General features: G+C 38.1%; 1 protein-coding gene across 1 annotated transcript; it reads right to left on the minus strand.

Annotated features, from left to right (window-relative positions):
* Positions 1-949: 949 nt before the first annotated feature.
* Positions 950-25,187, minus strand: rfc1 (replication factor C (activator 1) 1). The gene is made up of 24 exons (XM_036583076.1): positions 25,100-25,187; positions 24,319-24,420; positions 24,100-24,166; positions 23,268-23,375; positions 22,290-22,591; positions 21,228-21,302; positions 21,056-21,133; positions 19,317-19,667; positions 18,759-18,863; positions 17,418-17,597; positions 16,489-16,593; positions 15,315-15,678; positions 13,418-13,530; positions 12,291-12,405; positions 10,511-10,599; positions 10,005-10,142; positions 9,270-9,365; positions 7,132-7,230; positions 6,832-6,986; positions 5,102-5,219; positions 4,813-4,958; positions 3,939-4,152; positions 2,474-2,659; positions 950-1,744 (listed from the first exon to the last, which is right to left on the minus strand). Exons 1-24 carry the CDS (start codon positions 25,115-25,117, stop codon positions 1,655-1,657), a joined length of 3,414 nt encoding a protein of 1,137 aa, XP_036438969.1. The 5' UTR covers positions 25,118-25,187; the 3' UTR covers positions 950-1,654.
* Positions 25,188-26,800: the final 1,613 nt, after the last annotated feature.

Genomic DNA, 26,800 nt, shown 5'->3' on the forward strand with positions numbered 1-26,800 from the left:
TCAACCATTTAGTATAGTGTAATTTTAATCAGGTTTTGTTATTTTCAAGATAAGCTACATTGAAATATCATTCTACGAGTTTTGATGTTTTTTCAGTTCATTTCAGCATGGGTTATATCAGGTAGGAGTGTTCTTTGTTCTTTATAAGTGTTCTTGATGGTTTTTTTTTTTCTTGGTTTTATCTGCTAGGACTGCTCTTAGCCCTAAATTTTTTCTACAATCACACCCACAATTCACATGACAATTATGAGATATAGTGCCTGGAATCACTGGTTCTTTGTCAGCGGTGAATCACGACTAGAACTAGAACTTCATTTTGGACTATAAATGTCAAAAAATCCACCTCTACAATGTTTATTTCTGTCAGCATGCGAAAAGGATTCTAGTGTGTTTCTCCATCGTTACAAGCTTCAGATAAAACACAGCATATTAACATGTAGCTTACCTTGTATGTTGCAGTTTTATAATGACTATTAAAATGCCTGGCTTAGAGCAGCTGCTGTTTTCCAGCCAAAAACTTCCAAATGTGGTTAGATTACCACTTATATTTGTAGTCAGTTATGTATCTACCTTCCTGAAGGCCTAGAGTGATGTTTTTCCCTTTCACAAAATTGGTCCCACTTCTTGTAAATCAAAACATTGATTGGCTGATTCCTCTGTCGGTTCCTAATTATGGCTTTCTGTTCAGCCTCTTAAGTCCTATACTTTATAGTCTGAACTTAAAACTAGACACATATTTTTTATTATTATTTTTTTTTTTTTTAGATCCCAGAAATCATTAAGCCAAGTTCCCATCTGGTCCTAGGGGTTGCGACTGTCCTAAACGTCATGAGAATACTTAGGACAGAATCCCTGAATCTGATGCCAAGCTTAAGGTCAAGTCAATCCTTCTTCACATGGGTAGAGGTGAAATGCATTCTCAGTTCAATTAAGCACAGAACACACAAAATCACTAGATTAGATTACACTCTTTAATTGCTTGGTGAAAATCACAAGTCATGTACAGTATGTGCTACAGGCCACTAAGTCGCACTGTCAGTGTATTCAATAGTGCCTTAATTCAAAAGCCAAAGCAATTTTTTTTCCTCCACAGACTACAAATGTACCAAGTAGCAAATAAGACCAACTTCAACTGCACATATTTACAGCTTAATCGAGAAGCGGTTCAGAGTTAGATTGCATTTGTGTATGTACTGACTTAAGGAAACACACAAGTATGCGAGTTGTGGAAAGTGCATATGTAACCTTATAACGTTTCCAAGGTGTTCAGGTGAAAAAACTAAAAAGGGAGAAATTTTCTTTTGCTTAGAGATACAAAATAACTTTCATTTGGTAAATACGAGCATGTGTTTGTGGTCTCAGTCGTTTCTGCTGTCCTTGTTCCTGAGCGTTATCCAGTGCAAGAGCTCTGTGTAAGAAGAGGAATTGAGCACCCTCTTGTTTTCCGTTACAAAATGCTGCGAATGCCTACCCCTCTCAGCCCTTATTCCTTGGTAATACTGACCTTTGGGCAGACTGAAGGAGGCCAAGTCTTATTTTTTGACTGTTATCTTGATTTACCGTTCCAGCTTTCAGTCAGCAAGGTTGCTCAATGAGTGGGCACTCGTAGGAAACGCCTTCAGTCCGTCTGTCTGTTCTCAGTTTAGTCTCCATTTCACTTCTTGCCCTTTCCTTTGCCCTTGCCCTTTCCAGGATCCCCCGCTCTCTCCTGTTTGGCCTCTTTCATAGCTTTAGCTTTCTTTTGCTGTAGAGTCAGAAGACAAAGAAACAGCAAATAATCATGGTACATGTTTGCTTGAACATGTCACTAATGTGTTTATGTCAAGGCTGTGTTGAGATCCACCACTTAAGTAATATCATGTATTAGCATGCTACAAGTAGCCATTAAAAGGGGAAAATATGGCCATTGTGATGCACATGATCAGCAACAGTATTCAGATGCTCAAGCTGGTGGTGGTGTAACGGTGTGGGAATTGTTTTCTTGGCACATGTTGAGCTAAACAATAGAACATTATTTTAATGTCACAACTTCAGTGACGTCTCCAGTCACCAGATCTGAATCCAATAGAGCAGTGACTGCCAACCCAGTCCTCAATGCACTCCAGACGGTCCATATTTTTGCTCCGACCCAACTTGCAGCACACAGGAAAAGTAAGGACTGTCTGGGGGGGCCTTGAGGACCAAGTTGGGAACCACTGCAATAGGACACTGGGATGTGTAAGAACAGGAGATTCGCAGCATGAATGTACAGCTGTCAAATCTGGCAATTAGGTGATTAAATGAGGGCAACATGACACATAATCTCTAAGGAATGATTCCAGCACCTTGCTGAATCTTTACCACAAAAATTTCTGGCTGCTATGAGACCAAAGGGGGTTGCCCAGTATTAGAGTGCTGTTCCTAAAAAGGTGGCCAGTGAATAGATATATGGATTGTGATTGGTAAACCCGCAAAGCTCTACTGCAGTGTTCACCTTGATCATGGCATCAGCAGTAACACCTTCCTCCTCCTCTTCATCTTCTTGACCTTGGAGGTCATTCTCTGGGTCTAATCCCAGGTCAGCATCTGTGGCTCCTCTGCGAACTTTCTTTACTGTCTGCAGCGAGTATGGGGTCAAGTGGGATTCCTTGTTATAAGCACGTGTGAAAGCTGCTTTCACCTGCAGAGAAAAGGACAGGAAATGTGGGACAGATTAATCATATTACTTGTAATGTAGATTTGACAAGAACTCCTCATTATGGATAGTGCACTGAAAAGAGGATTTAGCAGGTTGGCAGAAATGTTTTGGTTCTGCATACCGATGGTATGTGTCTCAGTTAAACAAACCAACCAACTAAATAAATGCAGGAATGTCCAATGCTCAATTTTAAGTAAGCAAATATGAGTACTACTTTGTTCTTTAACATTAAATCAATACAGTAATTTAAAATGATAAAAAAAAACCCCACCATAAATCCCAACTGTGCAACTGTTTTTGTTTTAATCTTGATTGACTTCATTTGAAACCAGTTTCTAAAGTTTATTATTTAAACTTAAGTAACCAAATGAGATATGAACAAGCTACATAAATAGAGCTTTTTTTAAATGGAAAATGCTATATGACAGGCTTGAGTTGACTGATAGTATTGTGAATTGCCGACAGATTCCATATCTTGTGCCGGCCAACCAAACTGGACAATTTAAATGTCAAAACATGCGGTCCCTAGCGGTGAGATGCATTAAAGTTATCATACTTGTCTCAAAACGTCCTCTCAGTCAGTATTCAGGGCTCTTTTTTCCTCCTGTGTCTTATATCTCTGTGAAATCCCAGGTATGATCTACACTATACCAGCAGAGTCGTATGTATTGACCACCCTTTAAAATTACAGTGTGTGCACGATAACACAGCAGCCCTTTTGTTCTACAAATTTTTCACCTGATCACATAGCAGCCAATCAGAGGATTAAAAAATCCAATCTAGCAGATCCAATCAAACAGGGTTTTACCTTTAGAGCTCCTCCCACACTGCATTTCAAAACATGTCTGCCTTTTTAGTGTTAGTACATACCAGCACACTACTAAAAGACTTTCTCCAATACAAATGCTAAAACAAAAAAAACCCCAAAACAAAACAAAACAAAAACAAAAATGTTTTTCAACGGGAGTGAACACAAGGCCAGAAACATTTGAGAAACGACAGAAATGTGATGTAAACTGGATAGCAGTACATATCACCGGTGAGAGCATAAACTAAAACACTTACTGACAGTGATGTTTGTGCTGAATCAGAAGATATAAAACATAGGATAAATACTTTGCAGTTACAAATAACAAGATATGCCCGGGTGGCCACATAGACTTAGGCCTTATAAGCTAAGAGCTAACGGTAAGCTAACTGTGAAATCATGCTTTATGAAATGAACATTCAGTATAGGCAAAATGCACATATAGCCACATACCTTAGAGTCAAGTTTGGAGTAAGGGTCAGGCTGTCCACCCCAGCTACTGATCTCCATTATACTGTCAAAGTCCTCTTTGATGATGTCATAGTTGTCCATAAGCTTCACACTCTGATTGGCCCCCTCTGAACCATGTGACTGCAGAGGCACCAACAGTGCAGAGCGGAGGTAGGGTAAGTAGTCCAGATTCACTGCCTCCTTACTACTCAACGTCCTACAGAAAGAGCAATATATGGCTGTGTACAGGGCTGTATACTCGTTTAACGAGAACCATACAGAACAGAATCTTGGCCATAGTCATAGTAGTGCTGTCAAGATTCCATTTCTATTACTTTTAGAGCTCTAATCTGAGACCACAATTTCTCTCTTAATGCTAGGTGTAATGCAAATTATTTTTCTTCATATTGCTCTCCTTTGCATTTATTAGCTGGTAGATTTTAGTTCCTCATGGTAAAAAACATCATAAATGAACCCTCATAAAGTACAACAAATTGAAAACCTGGAGTCAAAAGACCTTGTATGGAGTTAATGCAACTTAAAAAATATAACTGCTAGAGAATATATTACAACTCTCTTCCCTAACTAAAGGCACCAGCACCACCCCAGGGACAACGTTTGTACCTTGAAGGTAGCGTTAGGTGCTAACACAAAAAAAATTATCACGACACTTCAAGACATTTTCACAATACATGATATGCATCAATATACTTAGTTTTTCTGATATTTAGTAAGTTGGAGAAAAGATAAATAGAACCTGTAGTACCACATATAAAAATACTACTAATAATAAATCTACAACTACTATGAGTTTTATTCAATGTTCATATTGTGCGTGTGTGTGTGTGTGTGTGTGTGTGTGTGTACATATACTTACTTCAGACTCATGTGTGATGCAAGCTCTTGTACGATGCGGCTGTGTTTGCCTGTGGATGAGAACTTCCCTAGCCAGCTGGGAAATGTAGGAAACTGACTCATGTAACCCCGCATCAACTCACCTGGCAGCACACTGGCATAGATCGCCTAAATTAAATACACACACGCAAGACATACAATTCACACAAGTGAACAAAGTATAAATACTTATGTTTGTGTCTTTGACCTGTATAATACATAACGCAATGTGTGTGTGTGTGTGTGTGTGTGTGTGCGCGCGCGCGTGTTACCTGTGTAGGCAGTAAAGACCATGACTGTCGAGAGCGGATCTGTCTGTCCACCAAGTCTCCATCACTTATGCTGTCTGCTGTTTTACTCAGTAATACCAAATGATTCTTCAGATTTCCCCTAAACACCACCACCACAATGAAACAATTGTTCAAGAAAACAAAGGAAAATCAGATACATTTAAAAGGCAACACTTGTATAATTACAGGGCCTAACAAACAACAACCTAATCATTAATATAATACACTCACTGAGCATTTTATTAGGTATACCTCCTTGTTTCTATACCCATTGTCCAGCTCTAGAGAATGTACAAATGTGTATTTACATTGGCATAGTTTGATAAGAAGGGCTCGGTACATACAACCGACTAATCATGAACCTCAAACACTGTTCTCTCCTCCATCAAATACAAATCCTGCATTTGCAAAAGAGGACGGTAAACTAGGGGCCCTAAGCTGTTACATAATAGTCTTGACTATATTTACATCCCCAAAATTTACATACCGCAACAGAGCAACACCAAGACAATGGCGGCCTATGTGCAGAAATGTATCGTTGCAGGCTGTGAAGGGGATGTAGGTACTTTTTATACCCTTTCCAGGGAACCTACAACTTCCTTTCAGAAGGCCCAACCAAGGTCAACAGGCATGGCTGATGTTCATCTTTAAACAAGGCTGAAGTTGACTTCCTATTTGCCAGCTTCTTAATCTAATGTTCCATTCCACCTTCAGAGCTACAGCTTGTACAGGCATGAGAAGCATCATTTATGGTGGAACAGAATATTTGCAAAACAAGCTGGCAAATAAGAAGCCAACTTCAGCACCCACATCTTTAACAGGATCTTTGATATCTTCAATTCAAAGTTGAAAGTTTGCTCTGCACTTTTTACTCCGGACGGTTTCTGAAACCTTGGACAACATCGAGCAGGTTTCGCTCAGCATGTGACACTGAAGAGAGGGGCAGTTCCAACTTTGCTAGCGTTACAACCCCAACTGCAACCTGTAAGAAGCAGCCCTGCTGCATGATTTTATCAGTGTTTTTAGGTTGAAACCAGGTCAAGTTAAATTGAAAGTTTAAATAGTTAAATTGAAACCTCTATTTATTTTGTAGCTAGTATAGGTAACATTAGCTATTAGCAAGCTCCAAGTAACTAGCATAGCTAACTAAACAGTATGAGAGCTTACATTATTTATTTACAGTTTCATGTTGTTTTTCTGTCTGTCTATTTTGACATGCTGCTTCTGTGTGAGCCATCATGGAGCCTCACTGTACACCAGCAAATCAGAGCAGAGCTCATCAGATTATTCATGAGCCCACCAAAAAAAAGGAAAAACAGCTCACTTCACTGTAGTGCCAAATCATACGGCTGTACATAGGCATGTAAAACCACATTTGGGGAATTTTTCAGCCCAACCAGTCATGTACCTTCTATGTAGACATCAGAACAATCTGAAACGCTGAATAAATGCATTCTATGGCACCCTTAAAGGGGCCTGCTATTATAAAAATGTTACCAAAGTTTTTTGTTTTTGAACAAATTTAGCTCCACAAGCAAGAGCTCCAGCTCAAATAAACAAACATTACTGCTGCCCTTTAAAGGTGTTATAACAAAATCCAGTTCACTGTTAATGATTTATATGATAAAGGCGATTGTGTTAATATAATACCTATGGAACTTATGTACGATCCCACATCCTGACATGCGCATGTGTTTTTGTGCGTGACCTACCCTGCCGCAGCTGGCCGTACATGTATATAGTTCTCTTGGACAAAGAGTGGTGCTAGTGAGTAGTCATGGAAGAAAAGATCTAACTTGTCGATCAAAGTCATGTGGGCAGTTTCTTCTCCTGAAGCAAACACTTTCCTGCACACGTCAAACGGACCCTGTACAAATACACACTTATTAGATTCAATAATAACAGTCACATGTATTATCCATTCTGAGTTGCCAAACCATGCACATGTATGAAAGTGTGGTTGTGTGTTCCATAATACACAAATTCAATAGTAAATGAGCATAAGTGTGTACCATTTTCATGTCTTTCTTGGCTTTATTAGCATCTGCTTTTGCCTGGTCGTAGGTCATGACTTTGTCTGTGGCTGACCACATACACAAATTATGAAGAACCTAGGGGGAAAACACATTAGAAATGCCATAAAAAAGCCACCATTAAAGCTTCAATTAGAAAAAAAAGCAAGCAATCTTTTATGGGGTTTCTGAAGATTCTGTGGACGTGATCTTTGCATTTCCCACAGTCAATTTTAGACAGACGTGTCTCTGATCTGTTCTCAACAGACTCTGTGTTTAGCATAGCGGAAAACACTGCAGCCAACCAGGCTGGTCCTCCACCAAGGCATGCACACTGTGTAACTGGGCAAGAGTCACTGGGCACGACTCCCAAGACATTCGCCTACCTCTGTAATATGATTAAATTGTGACTTGCTAAAAGTCAAAAGTACAAATTTAATGACTTTTAAGAATTTAATACCTCCAAAAAGAAAAAAATAATACCAGTACTGCAGTAAGACATCTACAAACTAAACCTCGAGTTTTTTCAATTGGAATAAGAGACATATTCAGTGCACATTATCTAACATAACTGCCTTCTCATTAACGAAAATAAAACTGCATGGTGGTAGAAATAGAACATGTCCAGACCCGACATATTCACAGTAGACAAATCACCTCTAGTATGTACAGCCAAACTAGCCCTCAAATCGGAAGCTGGATAAACACATTCTTCTTCTAGTTTAAAATGTGTATGACAGCCACACAAGATGTACTGCCATCACCTACAAAGCAGAGTGTACACTACCTATCAGTACAAACAAATACCACATTGACAGGATTTGTTCTTTGTTTACATGCTGCAAATACTCATTTATACTATGAAAGCTTACAAAGACTTGTTTTATTGCGGTTTTTCAGGCTTGTCATGCTTCATTTTGAAACAAATGAAACAGGAATGGATCTTAACCCACACTAGAGGGATGCTAAACAACTATATAATGATAAAATGAGCAAGAAGTCAAGTAATGATCTGAACATGCCAACATTACCTGCTCTTTTATTTACAGGCTTTTTCCCAGCTGGTGGCTTGAGAGCCTGCCAGTTCCTTTACATAGGTCTAAAGTTTTAGGTGACTCGAAGCCCATGTACAGCTTACAAATGGTAAATTTGTTCAGCTACTGGCAGATTTAACTTTGATAACTTACTGACATTTTTCCCCCCTTAGCCTCTGGCAGATTTCAGTAAGTTATCTAGTTAGCTTACTGCCTTTTCAGCTACTGGCATATTTGTTTGCCTCATTATTACTTTATTTACAACATTAAGCACCAGAAAAATCCATATTGGATCACACAAATCTTACATTTATAGTGAAGAGGCAGTTAACCTGAAGTCTTACAGAGATACAGAGAAGTAAACACTAATCGTCTGGCTGCTCAGCTAACTAACATTACTAGCCCAGTCACAGCTTTATTTAATATACCTCATAGCTACATTTTTGGTATTAAACAACCAATTCTGAAAGGTAAACAGTATGCTAGTTCATTGGTAGTGGTAGCATCACTGCACACCTCACCACTGAGATTTGCTTCTTACTTGTCAGCTTCTTACTCCAATTTTCGGTTACACCTTAAATGGAGCAGCAATTTCATCCTGGCACCCATGAGGCACATGTGAAGTGTTATTTAGCTGCTTCCAAATGTGACAATTCCACGAAATGATAAAAGGTTTAATCCATGAAATCTATATGATTAAATCTATGAAATCAGCTTGAATTTGATGTTTATCTGCACCATCACCATGTTGCTTCACATGTGCTGTTTAACCACAGCTGAATTCAAATAGCTTTTTAAACCTTCAGTTCCGATCTGAAAAGTAACGGCTTTTGGATGACCGTGCTGAAAGAAATCAGCCCCAAAACTAAATTTAAGATGTTTTATAACTTTTTAAGGATCTGGAAGGACCCTGTCTAGATTATTGCATTTTGGCAGATGCCTTTAAGCTAAAAGCAAATTCTAAAAGACTAAATTTTTTAATGGTAGACTCATTTTATAGGTGTAAGTGGAGTCAACAAATTGGCATTGATGTGATTTAGCTTTAAAAACACTAATGATGAGTTTGACAATACAAACATGGTTGTTGTATGCTGTTTAAAATACCTGTCGAACATCCTGATTTGATGCCAATATGATTTCATTGAGTGCTGGAGGCGGGATCTTTAAACCTTCTTTAAAAGCAATGGACATCATGGCACCCTGATTGATTAGAGAGAGGGGAGTATGTGAACAAAATGAAAGCAACAATGAAAGCTAGAAAAAAATAAAAAATAAAAAAAACTACTAAAAATACTTGAAAATCACTGTTACTGCATGCTTAATGTCTACATTATCTACTGACAAGCTTGCCATTCTTGGAGAAACATCACAGTATTTTCAAAAGAACAGCAAACCTGCTGACTCAAAAAAACAGCTAAAGTAGAAGACAACTGGTTCATTAAAACAGGTTTTCTGTTCTTTAACCATGTACACGGTAAAATGATTGAGTTAATCAAACATATGATACAGATGTGGCAGACAGTGGTTAGGATTAAAAACACTGAAATATTCCTTTAAAGAAGGGGTGCCCAATCCTGGTCCTGGAGATCTACTACCCTCAAGACTTCAGATCCAACACACTTGGCTTTATTATTCAGATGTCCCTGAAGGCCCTCATTACCCAGATCAGGTGTGATGGATTAAAGCTAGAGATACACTCAGCAGGGTGGTAGATCTCCAAGACCAGGACTGGGCAACACAGCGACTTCGACAGATTAATCACGAAAACTGTCCTAGAATGCCACAGAAGGGTTTTCCAAATGTTTCCTCTGACAAAAGAAGATCAGAGAAGCTCATTACCTTTATCTGTTCCACGCGGGGGCGCTGAAAGCGCAGGTCAAAGCAATAGTTAGCAAGCGAGCGGATCTTTGGATGGTTGCGGTCGTTACACATGCAGATGATGGGGATCTTCGATTGCTTTATCAGACCAATCATCTCCTACAGGAATCACAAAGGCAGAGAGCAAAGATCAAAAAGCAAGCCGAGTAAAAGAGAAGGAACACAAACTTTTACCCATAAAATGTAGACGCTCACCATGCATTTACTGAATTATCTGTGTAATTAAACATAGCTTGTCCTTAATTCTAAACTTCACTCACTGTAACCTTAATCTCAAACTAAAACCTAACTTACTTTAGATACTAACCCTATCAACTTTCTGAAGGTTGTTAGCAATTTGAGCATTTGTAGATGTGGGATGATTGAAATGAAACTGTTAACAGTATAAAGTGTTCTACCTTTTACACCAGCAGTGTTATTATGTGCGTGAGTCTATGTAAATGTGTGAAAAAAATAAAAGGACGAACCTGTATTCCTCCTCTGTCCTCGTTTCCTGCCATGCCATCCACCTCATCCATTATAAGAACATGTTTATCACTGACTGTCTGAGATGTACCTGACCAAAAACCCAAAAATGTGTTATTGCCATCTAAGACCATGCTGCGGCTTAATTCTGTTTTTGTAGCCATATTTCTAACGTCCACCCAATATATCCGCTGGCCGATAATATCCAATGCTGATGACCTACGGTGTATCTGTATCAGGGAAAATATACCATGCCAATATATCGACTTTTTTTGGACACACCATTGCTGGGTTTTTCAACATGTGAAGCCCCTGATGTTTAAATATAAAAGCTGAACAATACACAAAAATATGAAAAAATCATAAAAATGCATCCAACCTTAACTTTTAGCATGAGACTACCATACCATAATGTTATAAATCCATTCACAAACAATCGTCACACGTATGCCCTGTCATGTGTGTGTAATTCTGATTGTAATGCTTGTAGGTGCTTTTTATTTTATGAAGGTTTGTTTATGTATTTTGCTAGATGTGCATTTTGTTATTGTGTATGATGGGTTATCACATGCTTATTCTAAGCGTTAATATTGTACTTGCAACGCAAGTTATTTTATGGTATCTTAACATTTGGTCAGGGACAATAGTTGAAAATTAGCCTTTTGTCCTAACTCTGGCTCATTTACCATTCTGGTGATACTGTTTATTAATCAACAAAAGTATCTGAATTTTTTTTTTTTAAATGGTACACTCATTTTATCAATGCAAGTAGACTCAATAAATTGGCATTGATGTGAAATAACTCAAAAAACAATGTCACTGTCTGTGACGAATTAAAACAACAAATAACATATAGTTTTTAAATAAAGAAGTCAAAAGAAAAATAAGAGATAATGAACAGAAACCTAAACCGCAAAAAAATTAAGGGTAGCTATACTGCCAGTGCAACAATATTTAGAGCGGCAAAAAAAATATTTGCATTTTTGAATATTCTATTAAATACTTAATCTCAAATATTCAAATATTCTTTTTACTTTAAAACTATTCGTTTTACTTTAAATATTGAATAGTAACATAAAAACAAAACTTTTTTATTCTTACTGTTGCTTTCACTATTATTACTGTTGTGTTGCTGTTGTACTAAAAGTTTTAGCTGTCCTTGTACTTATGCTAAACTTATATCACCCAGCACAGTCTGAATAATTTTCCTAAAGCTCTGCACAGTGTCATTTATTCTGGGTAATAAATGCAACTGGACATGCTAGCCAGCAAGCCAGCATCCAATGAGTGTGAAGACCTGCCAAATGCGTACTACTTTTGACGTGATAAATGTTTGGTTCTCCATGGAAGTTTGTGGGTTCATAAAAGTGGTAATCATGTTAGATATTTGAATGGCCTTTCTGTTTTTGAATATACTAATTATCAAGTTTTTTAAACATTACTGAACATTTGTTTTAACCCTATTTAAATTATTTAAGACTTGTGACTATCTAAGAGAACACAATTGGGGGTGACAATTGAGAACTGAATCCTATCAGTAAAGCAGTGTTCAATTAAACTATCAACTAAAATCAGTCGATATTACTGCTTAGGGGAAGTTTTATTCTCTTTAACATCAGTATCGATCCCAAAATTTTCATACAGGTGGGCCACAGACCCCTGCCCCAACCCCACCCCACCTTGTACATTAAAACACTGGTTTAGAGAATGGTTAATGTAATTTCATCTATCTAAATCTGCTTACTAACTGTTTTTCAATTGAGAGTTAATGAGGTTAAGTACCTGTGTAGAAGTTCTTAATGCTTGTGTTATTGAGGGACTCTGCAATCACTTCCTTCAGACTATTCTTGCTGCGGGTGCAGCTGGCATTCATCTCCACGTAACTGTAACCAAGCTCCTACAGTGACACACACACATACAAATCATTTTCATTCTGGCTCACCTACATGTCCCACATGATCTGTGAAATAATATGTGGGCTGAGTTCATTTTGAGGTACTGTGGTCAGCCAGCAGGTCGCAGGCCCATGCAGGGGGCATTATGGCTGGGAGGAGCATGCTTGGACAATCACTGACTGCTTTTAGAAGGGGACGAGCAAGCAACAAATAAGTTGAAAGTGTGCTAAAGAAAAAACATACTAGTAATTATCACAAGCTGCAAAACACATGACGCTATACACTATCCAGCAAAAAACTTTTGCACAAAATCTATCTGATTTTTCCCAAGAAAATAGTTTTGGCTTTTTAACGTGTCACAGCATACCTCAGCATCTACTGTCGCTTTAAGCTCATTTCAACTGACATCTAAAGTAATCAAGTAATAACATAATGCTGACACAGATAAAAAAGCAGCGAGGCTAAGCTGCACTGCTGTTTTGTTTTTTTTATTTCTTTGCTTGGCTGAAGTGCTGCACGCTTATCTGTCAACAATGTCGTCACGTGATACAAAGCTCATTGCGTGGTGCCAAGTTTACACAGTTTCATTTAGACTAAAATATACAAAATATTTACTTCCAATTTGCAACACTGATCATTGGTCTAAGGGCTGTTCTGCCCTGTCGCAGCATGAACGATGTCCTACACCAGTGAAACAGATTACGGCAAACTCAGAAGGACCACAGACAGCCCAAACAGGTGGGTGTGGGTGGGCACTGCATGTGGTTGAAGCAAGTGAAAGAGGGCAAAAATGGCACTAGGTTTTGAGTGGGTTGTGGGCAAGAATCACACTAGATTTTCTGGGCACATTTGGACAGGATTTGTGGCTGAAGCAGGCAGGTGCAACAATACATGCATGTGAATCAAGTAATCAAGTAACGAACTGACAAATTGTGTTTGAGTTTGATTCTGACAAACGACAGTTTATGAAGATAAATACAGTTTTGAGACATTCTCTGTATATTTGCAACTAACCTCACACACAAGGGCAGCAGTAGTGGTCTTCCCAACACCAGGAGGTCCAGACAACAGAGCAGCCTTAAAGCCAGAACCATCATCCTTACCCCCAAACTTACCAAATCTTGCAGCTGTAGAGAAACCAATAACAGGAGACAAATAATAATAATAATAATAATAATAATAATAATAATTATTATATATATTATATATTATTTATATATATATACATATACACATACATACATACATATACATATATATGTACAAAAAAAAAACACACACACACACACACACACACACACCCCGTGTTCCAAATTATTATGCAAATTGGATTTAAGTGTCAAGGATTTAATTTTTTGTTTTTCAATTAAACTCATGGAATCAATCTCAGACACCCGTGATAATTAGTTTGCCAGCTGAGCCCAATTAAAGGAAAACTACTTAAGAAGGATGTTTCACATTATTAAGCAGGCCACGGGTTTCAAGCAATATGGGAAAGAAAAAGGATCTCTCTGCTGCTGAAAAGCATCAAATAGTGCAATGTCTTGGACAAAGTATGAAAACATTAGATATTTCACGAAAATTTAAGCGTGATCATCGTACTATGAAGAGATTTGTGGCTGATTCAAAGCACAGACGGGTTCATGCAGATAAAGGCATAATGAGGAAGGTTTCTGCCAGACAAATTCATCGGATTAAGAGAGCAGCTGCTAAAATGCCATTACAAAGCAGCAAACAGGTATTTGAAGCTGCTGGTGCCTCTGGAGTCCCGCGAGCCTCAAGGTATAGGATCCTCCAGAGGCTTGCAGTTGTGCATAAACCTACTATTCGGCCACCCCTAACCAGTGCTCACAAGCAGAAACGGTTGCAGTGGGCCCAGACATTCATGGAGACTAATTATCAAACAGTCTTGTTTACTGATGAGTGCTGTGCAACCATGGATGGTCCAGATGGATGGAGTAGTGGATGGTTGGTGGATGGCCACCATATCCCAACAAGGCTGCGACGTCAGCAAGGAGGTGGCGGAGTCATGTTTTGGGCCGGAATCATGGGGAGAGAGCTGGAAGGCCCCTTTAGGGTCCCTTGAAAGTGTGAAAATGACCTCGGCAAAGTATACAGAGTTTCTGACTGACCACTTTCTTCCATGGTACAAAAAGAAGAACCATGCCTTCCGTAGCAAAATCATCTTCATGCATGACAATGCACCATCTCATGCTGCAAAGAATACCTCTGTGCCATTGGCTGCTATGGGCATAAAAGGAGAGAAACTCATGGTGTGGCCACCATCCTCCCCTGACCTCAACCCTATTGAGAACCTTTGGAGTATCCTCAAGCAAAAGATCTATGAGGGTGGGAGGCAGTTCACATCAAAACAGCAGCTCTGGGAGGCTATTCTGACATCCTGCAAAGAAATTCAAGCAGGAACTCTCCAAAAACTCACAAGTTCAATGCATGCAAGAATTGTGAAGTTGACATCAAAGAAGGGGTCCTACGTTAACATGTAACTTGGCCTGTTGAGATGTTTTTGATTGAAACGGCTTTTGATTTTAGTAAATGTAACCTCTTAATGCTGCAAATTCAACAAATTTGCAGTTCTTTACAACCTATAAAATGTTTTGAAACTATTGTGCATAATAATTTGGAACAGTGCATTTTGAGTTTTTTTAATTTTGAAAAAAATACTGTTGTCACTGGGAGGTTTGTTCAATAAAATTCGATTTATACTCCAACATTTGATAACTTTAAAATTATACTGACTGTCATTTGCATCGACCATTTAGGAAAATGCATCGACAGAAAAATATAATTTGCATAATAATTTGGAACGCGGTGTACACACACACACACACACACACACACACACACACACATTTATATTTTGGAAAAATGTTAATATTGAAAGTATACTGACCTGCTGATTTTGTGTTCCCACTTTGACGTTTGTGCCAGTTCTGCAGCCATCTCAGCAGCTTGTTGGCACAGCTCTGCTCTCCCTGTTGCCCAATCAGATTCTTTAGACTTCGGGGACGGTACTTGTCTACCCACAGCAAGCTTGTTCCATCGTCCTCTGCAGCAGGTTGTGACGTAGCAGGTGTGGCATTACCAAACTCCAGACTTTTCTTCACTTCAGACACAGAGTATCGACGGGAAGCTCCAGAAGTTCCAGATGTGGAGGCAGAAGCAGGCCAAACCTTTCCTGGAGAAGGACTGCTCTTGCCAGGGCTTCTGTTGGTCATTCTTGGTTTTTGGGGAGTCTTGGATTTAGTAGGTTTACTCTGGAATTTACACAGGACACATGCTTTGGGAAAATTGTTCTGGAATGATGCAGGAATGATTCTTAGGCATTCTCACATAAAATGTGTTTAAGAGCGACAAGCACTCTTCATTTTCATAACAGCAATGCAAACTGCTTCCCTTACCAACTGCTGGCTGCTTTGTCGCTAAAATGCAAGCATGTTATAAACATAAAACGTTTACTGAACACAAAATCAAGCTTCTGCGATGGTTATCTCAGTCCACTGATCTATGCTGAATAGAAAACCTGTGATCTGAGCTAAAGAAGAATCTCAAATTCCCTGCTCTGTATTCTCCAACTTTACAAGATACTTTTCCAACTTTACAAACTATTAGATGCAAGTCTGCCAATAATCCTTGCACAGGTGGTTTTGTGAAAAATAATTATTAGTTGAGAAAAATTTTACTTCGATTAACAGTTTGTATTTTCTAATTTTTAGTTTGAGATTAAGCTAATTCACCAAAAAGTGAATTTCATATAACTCTTTTACTCATTTACATACTTTTTATCAGGGGTGCCAATAGTTGAGAGAACTATGGATGTATTTTAAACCACAGTAATTATCTCTCCCTCAATGTGCATCTAAGTGCTAAATTGTCATTGATTTCAGGGTGTAGCTAGATTATGTGCATGACATTTCATTTGACTGGTCACCACAGCATAATGTGCTTTTCATCTCAGTTCAGAACTTCTTAGGTTTGGCCTCCTTCACTGCCACCTGTATTTATCCTCACCTTGTCTCAACAAAGAGCCAATGGGAAGCTTACACAGTGTGTGTTTGTGTTCTAACCTCAGCCTCTGACGCAACCTCATATTTAGACTTCTTGCCAGGTTTGGTTCGGATCAGTTCCAGCAGTTCATCCTCACTTATGATCTTAGTGCCAAAACTTTGAGCCTGAGAAATACACACATGCACACACCACAGAACAGAGATTAATGCAATGCATTGCTAAACAATTGTAAACACAGAGAGAGAGAGAGAGAGAGAGAGAGAGAGAGAGAGAGAGAGAGAGAGAGAGAGAGAGAGAGATGTCGTAATAGCTTATTTATTTTTAAGCTAAGATTACCAATTTGTACATTCTGACTGGCTATCCCCTTGCCCATGTATATACACTGCTGATGCCAATACCCAATACCTTTCATGTATGTAACTATCAATTCCAATACCAATACATAAGCAATTAAAAATTGTAAGAATTGAATTACATCTATCTGGATTAACAGAGTACCGTATATATTTCTATAAGGTTTCAGATGCAGTAAAATAAATAATAATAATAAAAAATTATAATCAATCTAATGGTTAATCAGCCAGTTTGGCCACTTAAGGCTTGTACTTTTAATTGCTAAGCACCAAACAAAATCAAAACAATCAAACTGTTCATTGCAATTATTTACATGCTTTGAAAAAGCCTGCCACTACACTTCACCCAAAAAGAGTGGACTGTGGTTGATCACTTTGCATGTTAGTCAAATCGCCCTTTCCAATGTACAATGCCCTTTGTCAATTTAGGCAGTTCTTGACCAGGTTGAGTGTTAAAACCCACCAGACTAACAACAAGCAGAAAGAAATGGATGGAAAGGGGATGGAAAGAAACATAATAATAATAATAATAATAATAAAACAGCAACAACACACAACAACAATAATAATTATAAATAATTTAAAGAACAAAATAAAACAGAGAAAGACTGAGTTGAGAAGTATAAAAGTGAGACCTTCTCAGTCTTGGAGGCTCCACAGTCTCGGCCCAACACCAGGTATGTGGTTTTGCGACTGACGTTTCCAGTGACTTTCCCACCATAGCGCTCTATTAATGACTTCGCATCTTCTCGCTCCATGGACTCCAAAACTCCCGTCAGCACAAACACACAGCCTTCCAAACAGTTCTCGGCTCCCTAAAAGATACAGATACATATAACAAAATCACTTTTCCATAAACATTACTGCATATTTAAACAGGGAGAAAAACAAGTATTCAGACACTTTTGCTTTTATAATTTAATATACTTCCAGTGCATACGTGCACTTCAAATTAAAACACATAACAGCTTTTGACTTTGTACTCAGTAAATATAGATAAAGTCAATTTTAAGAAGCAATTTGCTTTTTTTGCAGCATTGTAGTTCAATTTTGTCCCATTCCTCCTGTCTTCAATTCACCAAGGTTATGAAAGTGCCTCTGTTGGACATTAAAATACATTTTAAATGAGATTTAAGTCAGGAGACTGAGTAGGCCATACAAGCATTTTCCTTTTTATGAAAGATGTCTTGAGTTATTTTGGCTGTATGTTTGGAGTCACTGTCTTTAAAACAAAACAAAAAAACAAACAAACAAAAAAATCATCCACGTTTTTTGGCTGACTAAATTCTCCTCTAATAGTCCTGCTACATCACTCCATTTGTGTTTCCTTTGATGTAGTGCAATGCTCTATCACCGTTTAAAAAGAAACCCCAGGTCATGAGGCCCCCCTGAATTATTCTCTTTATTCTTTCTTACTTTCCTTATCATTATTCTGGGATCATGTAGAGAAATCTTGTGTGGCGCATCTGCCTGGGAACAATAAGTTGCGATTCCATTAACTGTCCACTTGCATATTATTGAACCAATTGTACTGACAAGGAAGTTTAAGGTCTTTGGTAAGGCTCTGTTGATTTTTCCATTCGAGGTGTTTAATAATGTTATCTCTGAGAACTTTTGGATCCTCCTTCACCTTCACTATGCTTGCGGAGAATCTTCCCAACCAAGGTCTTTTGTAATGACACCAAAACATTTTCATTTTTGCAGTACGAAAGATTTATTTTTATCTTTAACCTTTACATTTACATGCATATTTTTAACAGCGTCTTTCCCCCTAATCTTTCCCCATCGATTTCATTTTTTGAATATATTTTTGTTTACACTTATGAACATGCTTTTTTTTGTTTATATTTGTAAGTACAAAGTCAAAAGGCATTATGTGTGTAAATTGTAGATACAGGCATTGGAAGCACATTAAATATCAAAACAAAAGTGTCTGAATACATCAAAGAAATAATGAATGTGTGCGTTTGTGTTACTTGTGGTATCTCTTTAGAACCCAGGGCACGAGGACCCTCTCTGTTCAAGTAGTTTCGGAATGCTGCTGAATTCACTCGCTTCTTCTCTGAGCCTTCAGGACTAATCTGCAAGATTAACGAGAAACACATGAAAATCTCAGATATTCTTACTTGCAAAGATATTTTGTGCAATGAAGCCTTTCTACAACAACAACAACAACAACAATGCGATAAATATACATTCAATCACTACAAAAAATGTAATAGAACTTTTTAAAAACTAATTTACAATGTGCTTTACCAAAAATGAAAGTTCAACAAATGAAAATATAAATTAATAAATAAATGTATTAACAAAACAAATAAACTCTCAAAAGAAAGCAAAATGATAAAAATTAAATAAATGAATCGATTTAGAATATGCAAAAAATAATATAAAAATAATGAAAAATAAAAGAAAATTACATTTGTCTAAAAAACAAAATGGGGAAAAAAAAGCCTAGTCAACATTTAAAAAACTGCTTTGTGAGATTCTGTATCCTCAGGTCATATTCATCTTGTACCTGCTGAATGCATTACCTCTGGTTTTGTTGGAGAGGTCTTATTGCTGCCGCCGCCGCTCTTAGGAGTAGAAAAGCGTCTTGATTTGGACGTTCCTTTAGAAATGCTTCCTGTTTTTGGTGTGGCTGCCATCTCTGAGGTGGTAGGCGTAACTGACTCTTTCTTTGGTGAGATGACCATCTTGCTTTTTTTCTCATCCCTCTCGTTCTTCTGCTCCCCCGCTTCGTCAGCTCTCCTCTTCATCAGAGCCAGCTTAGAGCTGGTCTTCAAGGGGCTCTTTTTTGGCGAGGGGCCCTTGGAGGCAGCCTTGGGGCCTGCAGCATTTCCTTGTGAGCTGTTTTTTGAGGGCGACACTGTATCCACACGAGCCTGAGAAATTAAGTACATTACACTGAAATCCAAAACATCTTGAAGAAATAGTTTGCCAAAAAATGTTAATATACATGACTAACTAAGGTAACAGAGACCTAAAAAGATGTTTAGCTGCATTAGCCTTATAGCCAGCACAAAACTAAAAAAGCAACCTTCAGACACCAAACGTATCTTGACTGACTGACTACATTTTGGGTAAAGAGGACATTTTCGAGGGAACCATTCCTTTAAAAAAGGACACAAAATGGAAACTGTAGCTATCGCTACATCTGTTGTCTAGATCGTGTCTACCAGAGTCCTAAAATGCCACACTCAAAAAAGATGGTTCTCCAAGGGTTCTTTAGTAAATACAATGGTTCTATACATAACCATGAACACTCGAAGAACCACATGCATGCTTTAAGGGGTTCTCTGCATCATGAAAAGGTTTTTCAGATTGATGGAGAATGTGTATCTATATGGTTCAATATAAAACCTTTTTGAAAAGGGTTCTATATTGCACCAAAAAAGGTTCTTTTATTGTCACAATGTCAAGCTTGTAACAATAGAACCTTTTTTTTTTGTTTTGATTTGTTTTTTTTTAATTATGCTTGCTGAATAATGCAGAAGGAAGCACGATGGTTAACATTACTGCTAGAAAGTCTGATATTATGTCTATATTTATAAGCCTCGGTGACACTGTTGCATTCTTAACACTGCAATCATTCACTCCTAACAGAACAAACTGTCTGTGTGTTTCTTTGCCTAGCTGAACAACCGCCCATCCTGTGCGGTCTGATGCTGTTGCTTCATCTGCCTTGATCTTGCTCACCTGCCTTATGGACCAGTTTGACCACCATGGAGCTTCCTACTGTACAACGCTGTGCAAATCTCACCTGCGTGAACCTACTCTCCTGATACTGCTGCTGCACAGACTGAGGCTTTAATCATAGGCATCGCTTCCCCTGCTTTTCCCCTTTTCTGTATTTTATTATTCTATACTAATGGTAAAACCTTATTCTCTGTTCATATTACTCGTGTTACTGTTTTGACCAGAGAAGGATTGGTTCCCCTCTAGGTTTCTTCATCTTGCTCTTAGAGAGTTTTTCCTTGCCACTGTCGCATTTGGTATGCCTGTTGTAAAAAGTGATATATGAATAAACGTTGACTTCCAGTGGTTGCGCGATGTATTTGTGTGAAGCATGCTGGGCACTGTAGTGATAAAACAATGATTTGCATTTAAAAGAAGTGTACAAGTCTTTCAGCACAGGTTACAAATACACTGCCAGGCTGCAGACTACACTTGCTTTCTAAAAAGTGTCAAGACAGAACTAGAAATGAGGGTCAGGTCAGCTGCCGAAACATTTTGTCAGGAACAGCAATAAGGAACCATCACAATTACTAACCTTTTTAGCCAAAGGGGCCTCTTCCAACATGGCCAATGTTCTCGCAAACTCCTCATCTTCATGGATCTGTTTCTCCAACTAACATACAGACATGTTTCCAGTATACATTCACACTGCACGCAATCCCTATATGGTATCCGTCAGACATAGACTGTGATTGCATCTGACTCACCTCCATGTCCTCGTCCATTTGTAATTGTTTTGTAATGGCTTCATCACTGCATGATTCCTCAGGGTCTTCTGTAGGCTGAAGGAGACAACATCCATCAGTCTGAATCTACTATTATCCAATAATTAACATTTTAACTCACTGGAAATTTCAACTTATTCCACCCATTACTGAGAAAATATTAAAAAGTAAAAAAGAAATACTGGAAAATGTTGGAAAAAATTTAACTAGTCCAATGGTTCACAACTTACACACATATGCATACACACCGAAGCTTCAATATTACCTGATCAGATTAAACTGCTAAATTGAATTAAAATAAATCATCCTAAAGAAACGGTAATAATTTATTGGCTGTTTGCATGGTGCTAATGAACATTTTAAATTCTTCTACTAGTGCCCTACAGTATGAAAAAGAGCCTGATTGACACACCCTTTAATATGCCTTTTTTGCCACATATTGATATTGTGTTTGTGAACACTCCCTAGTTTGAAAATGTGCTGTTATTACTAATAGAATATTTTATATAATCTTTCAAAGATTTTATGATCTGTGACCTGAGTCAAGACATTTTTTGTTTTTTAAAGAATGCCAAACAATATCAGCTCAATTAATTATCAATGTTGATAACTAAGTATGCATAAATGGAATGGGCAGATTGTTTGCATAAAACTCCAATTTATTATTTTTATTTGGACAGATCAGTGTTGCAATTTTATTAGGTAAATAATGTGAGGCAAGTAAGTGTACTCACTGTATTTGAATACTGCTGCTATACAAAATGTCTTAGAATAATTATGCATGCCTCACTGTACTGAATATTCTGTTGCCCCTTTTATTTCAGTTTAGCACTTTAATTGTTTAATGTTATTTAAATAGGGAACTCATTCCTCAGGTTTAGCTGTTAAAGACCAAACACTGTTATTTATATGCTGAACAGACAGCACTACAAACACGTACGAAAAAAAACGGCATCAGCTAAATTGGCTTTAAGAAGTTGGAATCAGCCATAAAAAATAATGATGCATCACTATCCCCAACACAGGCTCTCTCCGTCTACTCACTGCTTTCCTCTTGGTGCTGGCACTGGCCACCAACTTCTTCCCCGATCTATGGATGGTGGAGCTGCCAAAAAAGTCGGCGGCTGAGGTGGCAGTGTGCTTGGGTTGGGATGCAGCTGGTTTCGGTGGGGTTGGACTACGCACATTCTTCACCTCTGCTTTGGTCCCAGCTGCAGACGGCTTTACTGGTGATTTAAGAGGAGCCGTTTTCACCTCCTTCGAGTCAGACTGTTTCTTACTATGGCCACTCCCATTCTCTTTAGGTCTGGAGCACTTCTTCAATGACATAAATGCTTCATCCGAATCTGGGGGAAGAATGAAGGAGTGAGAAAATTCTGCTAATAAGCTTTTATTTCTCACAAGTTCTCTTTTAATATTATAACATAAATCTCAGGGTAAAGGCTTGGATGCATGTAACATGCTGTGCTAATGGTGAGGAAGTGAGCAATAATGCTAGCTTGGAAATCTCTACAAGGACTGGCATGAGGTTATTTCAAGTTTAAAAAAAGGCTAAAAAATTTGCATTTTATAAGCTTCTAAATATTAGTGTTCTATCTGGCCCATGATTTCATCTGTGATCTAATGAGTGCTGATACCATCGCTACACAGTAATTCAACCAGCCCAAGTATTAGAACTATCTGGTTTTTGGCACTTCAGGTGACAAAGGGCCTGGGTCAGTTTCAGACAGAGTCCTCTTAGGCTAGGGTCGGTTTCAGACTCAAAACTTTTATGGGTCAGGTCAAGTTCGGACAAAAACTGTGGGGCCACAGTTAAATTTCTATTCAAAATTCGGTCCTTATGAATTCACGTTGTACGTTAGTTTTTGTGCCAAAATTTCAGACCTAATTAAAAAGCTGCACTTACAAATCTTCGCAACCATTATATCAGCTCATATCATCAATCAATATCGGGTGATCAGATAACATCCTTTGTGTACTTCTATTTGTGATGAAAGCTGTACTCTCCGAAGGTTCACTCACCTGAATCAGAAACATAAGTGATGGGGTCCTTCTTTCCAGATGTAGCGGTCTTCTCTCTTGGGATTTTCTTTCCTTTCTTTTCTTTTTTCTCCTCTTCCTCATCAGAGTCTGAAAGAGGAACAGCGAGCACATGATGTCATTAACCACATCATGGAAGAGTTGCAAAAAATCTTCTGCATTCATCAACACTTCCAAAGCTGCCAGGTCATAATGTGACTGGAACACAGTGCAGTTGTCTTTTAAAGTGCCCATGACACAAAAAATATTTTATTTATTTATGTATTTTTCAGACAGTTTGATGAAGTTTGCTAAAACTGAAAGTACCATTCACTCTCCAGTCCATACACCTTGTTTATGGAAACTATGTTGTGATAACAGCTTATTTTGAATTCATTGTTCCTGCATGATGAAAACCATCTTAACATATATTCACCCCTTCAGCCTACAGCAGTTTAGCTCTGCTCATTCACACTGATTTTATAAGGAGTGTTTCAGCCAGGACTGCGTTTTGAATAATGCACAATACAGGGCAGCCAATCAGAACAGAGATCAGTCACATCATAATGGAACAGTAACAAAATAGTATGTTTAATTCTAAAGTATGAAGAGAGGTTGGAAAATGGCCACATAAAAAATTAATCATGACTGCTACATAAACCCACATGTTATAAGTGGACAGCAGAGGAAAAACCAAACGCAACAATGTAGAATAAGGGCCCTTTAACAAACAATTCGAAATTGTTCAAAAGTTCTTTTGTCATGCGCACAATAAACGGGGGTTAAACTCTACAGTCCTATGAACAAGTTAATAAAATCAATATATCTGCTGCACCTGAATCAGCAATTACTCTCTTCTTCCGTTTTGCTGGTCGCTTCTCATCATTTTTAGGGCTTATGACCTGGGGGGGAGAGAGCGACAGAGAGAGAGAGAGACACAGTGAGAAAGTGAAAGAGAGAGTGTACATAAGAAGGCAGACTGTCATGCACTCCATGTACACATAGAGACCACTAGCATTAGCTGCTACTTAAGCGTGTAAAGACTGAGCTAGACCTTGGAAGACGCTTTCTTTTTATTTTTCAGCTCCTCGTCAGTGCCGCTGCTGCCTGTTGTGGCTTTGGTGACCTTTGTGGGCGCAAAGAACCTGCGGATGTCCTGCCAAAGAATGAAAGAGGATACTTTTGTGCAAAGTAATCAGTACATTCAGTGAAACACAGATGTTGCAGGCGACGCTGACTCAAACTCGAGCTGCGGATTTGGAAAAAAAATAAAGCTACCAAACACGATAGATGACAAGTGCTTTCCTTATTGCTAAGTAACACTAGCTATATTCGGAGAGCTTGACCAGCTTTCTAATTCGACAGCAGGCCCCAAACAATGGACAATATCAGTCACATCACAGATGCGCATGAAACTTAGATGCAAAATAAATTAACCTATGCTTTCCAAATGGCTTGCTCTCCGATATCATATCTGTGCAGCTGGCTAGCGCCTAAGCTGGAAAGTGCGTTTACTTACTTAACCTAAGTTAGCTGATATAGCGCCACATAGATTTCCAACATGCACGGCTAGGTTTAGCTGACATTCAGGGCGCAGTGCAAAACCGTAGCTAAATATCTTGTTTATCTGTGAGCAATATGGAGAGAGTGCTTGAGAGTTTGTAAATATTGAGGGAACTTTATATGTAACTCGCCTTTAGCTTGTTGTGTTCTACGCCAACAGTTACAACAACGGATTTGAATAGTTCTGACACACCGCTAAGCACACAGGAGAGGTACAATATGATTACAATTATCGTTATCTGGACGATGAAAATCTTAACAAATTAACTCACCATATTAAATATTATCATGAACTTTTGTGGTCGTTCTTGCAGGCGCACAGAAACACTCGCCTTTGGCGCCAAGTTTTGGCGCTGCGTGATGACGCCGAAGTCGAGCGCGCGCAGCGGAGAGTGAAAAATGCCAAAAATTGCTTGTGTTTCAAATTTATTTTTATTTCTAACTTTTTGTTTTACGGGTTCTTTCTGTACCACTGCAATAAATAAGCTGTTATAAGGGACACTAGAGCAGATTGTGTTTTTCTGTTCTGACTATGTGGTCCAAGTAAAACATTTCGTCTCTGGCCTTAGAAATACTTTAAAATATCCATACGTATTTAAAAAAAATATTTAGTTTACAGCATTTTTCGTCCGAGGCCCTGTATGTATCTTTCAGACACATTTGTTTATGTACTGGTAGAAATAAGCTTGACAAAAATAAACAGCAGTATTATAAGAAGCTAAACGACTTCTATTACGTTGTAAAATGCTTCTATAATAAAGTGCATTCCTGTAGTTTCTTATGGAAAGCTAGAAAATATTGTACCCCGTTGTAACTAAATTACAATAGCTAATTGTCTAGAGACTTTATATGATATGAATTGTGTAGTCTTAATATGCATTGTTTCATATGGAAAATATTTTAAGAAATAATTTTAAGAAATATTTTCTTTTTTTTTTATTGCATATATTTATTTTTAATAACATACATTTTTCTTTACTATTGAAATAAGGAATCCTCAATTGCTCCACTGACTAGAAATATGGGGCAATGTGCAACATTTGATGAGTATATTAAAAAAAATAATTTTAACTAAAGCAGCTCACTAATGTACTACTGTGGCTATTAATACTGGGATACAGCCTTCTATTGAGATTTAAAGAAAAAGCCCCCCCCCCAATATTTGTTTGAGATAGTTGGAAAACACTGCTAGTTTTGTTCACAACCCTGTCCATACACTTTAGAAATATAGAAACTAAAAATCAAACACCATTTTTTATGTCACTGCCATGTGCATGCACATGACCGGATAGAGCCTATCCAGTCTATAGTTTACCTCTACAAATTCATTTATTTATAATCAGTGTTTCAGCCACAACCGTTTTTTGAACAAGGCACAATACAATGGAGCAATCATAACAAAGCTTATTTACATACATCAGTCATAAAGGCACAAAACAAAAATAGCCTGTTTAATAAAGACTAGCGATTGAATGGAAATGGTAACAAAACATGAATGAATGGTTTTAAACATTCAGTAACTTTAAAGGAACAGAAAAAGGCATGGACATTCACTCTTTAATCTGGCATTGCATGCACCAAGAGGTGCCCAGATTCTTTGTTCAATGCATATTAATGCTTTTTCTACTGTATGTCTTTGATTTTATTACAACCCTAATTCACTTGACGTATTACACAACAGTACTATTCAATTAACACTAATTTCAACTCAATATCAAACTCATGGGCAGCTCTCACTTTAGGCTCAAGCCACCCAGCTGAGAAGTCATGCTACATTAAGTAACCCCATAACTTCTAATTAATCTATACCTTCTAATGAAGTATCCATATTTGCAACTGCATGATTATGTGCACTTGAATAATTGTTTATGTGCTCGAGAGATGTACTCTAACCCCACAAGCTTTGATGCATTGCTACTGCCAATCAAAGTAATCGTGCCACTCTTAGGGAAACTTTAAAGAGCACACCATTT

Source organism: Colossoma macropomum, unplaced genomic scaffold (genome assembly GCF_904425465.1).
Source record: "Colossoma macropomum unplaced genomic scaffold, Colossoma_macropomum, whole genome shotgun sequence".
In the NCBI taxonomy this organism is placed as follows: domain Eukaryota; kingdom Metazoa; phylum Chordata; class Actinopteri; order Characiformes; family Serrasalmidae; genus Colossoma; species Colossoma macropomum.